General features: G+C 61.1%; 1 protein-coding gene across 1 annotated transcript; it reads right to left on the bottom strand.

Moving 5' to 3' along the window:
* Positions 1-729: 729 nt before the first annotated feature.
* On the bottom strand, positions 730-2,525 carry NUDT8 (nudix (nucleoside diphosphate linked moiety X)-type motif 8; the record flags this gene model as incomplete). The annotated part of the gene is made up of 4 exons (XM_008581910.1): positions 730-1,036; positions 1,128-1,205; positions 1,685-1,817; positions 2,470-2,525. Coding segments are annotated over 4 exons (495 nt in total), but the record flags the coding sequence as incomplete, so codon positions are not given.

The following is a 2,525-nucleotide window of genomic DNA, read 5'->3' as shown; positions in this document are numbered from 1 at the left end:
GGGCAAAGTCAGCTGGTGGGTGGGGTTTTCTATCATTTGTCCGGGCTGATACTTACAAAGTGTTCCCATACCATCATGTCAAGGTCAGACCACCCATGCCCTCAACCCTCTCATATAACCCTGGTCTACATAATTGGTGTATAAATCCACTATTCTTTGTGATTAATTAACGTGCAATCATACTATTATCTGTGTGACCTGGTCTGTCTCCCCTAGCCTTAGCAACCCCCTCCAGAGGGCAGGGCAGCATTTGACTGGTCCATAGATGTGGCCCCCAAACGGTATCTGGCACACAGCAGGGGCTCAGCGTGTTGGAGCTTTGCACTAACTTCCGGGGGAGTGAGTGCCCTTACTGCTCTTGGATTCCTGGAGCCCAACAGAGGGGCAGCCAGGCACAGAGGAGAGAAGGGGAGGTGCTGGCTGAGATGCACACAGCCCAGCAGCTACGAGCTGGGCTCTGCAGTCAGACAGCCCCAGTTCAAATCGCAGGCTGGGGTGATCTTGGGCAAGGTGTTTATCTTCCCTGAGCTGCAGTCTCACTAGCCAGGGACAGTGTTGGCCCTGCCTCACAGGGCTGTTGTGAGGGTGAAACAAAATGACTTCAAGTACCTGGCACACAGGAAGTGCCCACTACTGTAGGGTGCGATTGGATGGAGAAGCCCCAGACAGCAGCCTGGAAGGGTCTGCCCAAGATGAGGGCCCCAGTATGGAAGATGCAGGAGCCCCAGAGTTGTCAAAAACTCTTTATTCAGTCCTAGAGTGGAGCCGGCCCAGCAAGACAAAGGCAGGGGCCGCTAAGGCCAAGCACCTAGCCACTGGACAGCTCAGGAATGGCCAGGCGGGGCTGGTAGGCACCAGGTGCCAGCAGCTGCAGGGTGAATTCCGTGATGATAGCTGTGAGCCCCCAGACACGGTGTGGTCCATGTAGGAAGACGGGAAGCGTGTAGCAGAAGTGGCCACCCTTGCAGAAGTGGGTATAGCCCTGATTCTGCATCTGTAGCAGGTGGGCCAGGGGCAGCGCAAACACCTCATCCACCTGTGGACAGGAGGCAGAGGGTGGACAGAAGACTGGCCACGGCAGCCTCCCGCTGATGAGACTGCCGGTCCCCCAGTGTGACCCCACTCACCTCCTCAGGATTGGGTGTGAGGCTCTGGGGATCCAGTGGGCCCACGCCAGCAAGCACGGGCACCACGGTGGACTTTTGCTGGGGTGGGAGGAGGGTAGTCAGTCAGTGGGAGGCATGGCCTTGGCGGGGCTGGAGGTGGGGTAGGGGAGGCTGAGAGGAAGACCCCGCCTTGCCATCTGGAGGCTTTGGGTAGTCATGACAGCTCACCTGCCCCTACCCTGGGGCTCGCTCCAGCCATGTCACACCTCTGAGCCTCTTCTCTTACCTTTACTACTCTCAAATCTCCTGCTATCGTCAAGGCTGTTTCAATCCCTGCCTATCCTGTGGAGCCTTCCCGACCCTCTTCCACCAAGCTGAGCAGAGCCTCTCGGTCCCCTCCCCCAGGGGTCGTGTGGGGGATGGAACAAGTGACAGCCAGGCTGGTGCCAGCACTCCTCCCCACCCTGTGCCTGTGGGAGTCCATGACCACCCTACTTGTCCCTGGGGTCCCAGCTCATAGCCCGGGGACAGGCACAGAGTGACTGGGGTGAGTGTGGCCTCAGAGCTTGGTAGCTCACCTGGTCATACACAGGCCGCAGGATGCCCCACACGTGCTCCTCAGGCACGGCCAGGCCCAGCTCCTCCCGGGTCTCCCGCAGGGCTGTGTGCACCACGTCCTGGTCTGCGGGGTCACACTTGCCTCCTGGGAAACTGAACAGGCACAAGGAGTCTGGTCCTTGGCTCTTGGGAACACGAAGGCGTGCGAGCGTCAGCAGAGAGCCTCTGCCCCTAGACTGCTCTGAGGCCTCCGACAAGTCACATGATCTCTGGAGGCCAGTTTCCCTCCCTGAGCGATGCGGGTAAGGGAGAGAGGTCCTGGGCAACGCAGGATAAGATCAGATCCTGGGGCTTGACACCCAAATTCTGCCTACGGTGGCCCCAGTGGCGCTGACATTGACCCTCGGGTGTCCTCAGTCCCCGCCAGGGGCAAGGCCACGGCGGAAGGCCCGGCAGCCCCGCCCCACGCGCGTCCTCGGCTCCCGGACTCCACGGTCGCCGGCAGGGGGCGCAAGCCCGCTTTTTTAGAGAGGGGTAAAAGGCTCAGAAAGGTGTCCGGCCCGCGGCGGGACGCGCCGGGACGCGCTTCGAGGGGCCGGCGCGGCGCCTAGGCAGGTGGACATGGCGGAGGGACGCGGGTCGCTGACTCGTCGCCGCAGCCCGTGGACGGACAGCTTCTCCCCAGGCCCATTTTACAGAGGCGGAAACCGAGGCTCAGAGAGACTAAGTGCCTTGCCCAAGATCCCTGCGTCTCCGGGTTCCAGCGGCCTCCCGTAGAAGGGACAGGAGTTCCCGGCCGGTGTACCTGACGTCCCCCTTGTGTCTCCCAGCCAGGCGGCGGGACCGCAACGTGTAGAGCAG

The sequence above is a fragment of the Galeopterus variegatus genome, unplaced genomic scaffold, assembly GCF_000696425.1.
Source record: "Galeopterus variegatus unplaced genomic scaffold, G_variegatus-3.0.2 Scaffold2486, whole genome shotgun sequence".
In the NCBI taxonomy this organism is placed as follows: domain Eukaryota; kingdom Metazoa; phylum Chordata; class Mammalia; order Dermoptera; family Cynocephalidae; genus Galeopterus; species Galeopterus variegatus.
This window is presented reverse-complemented; position numbering and strand designations above follow the sequence as displayed.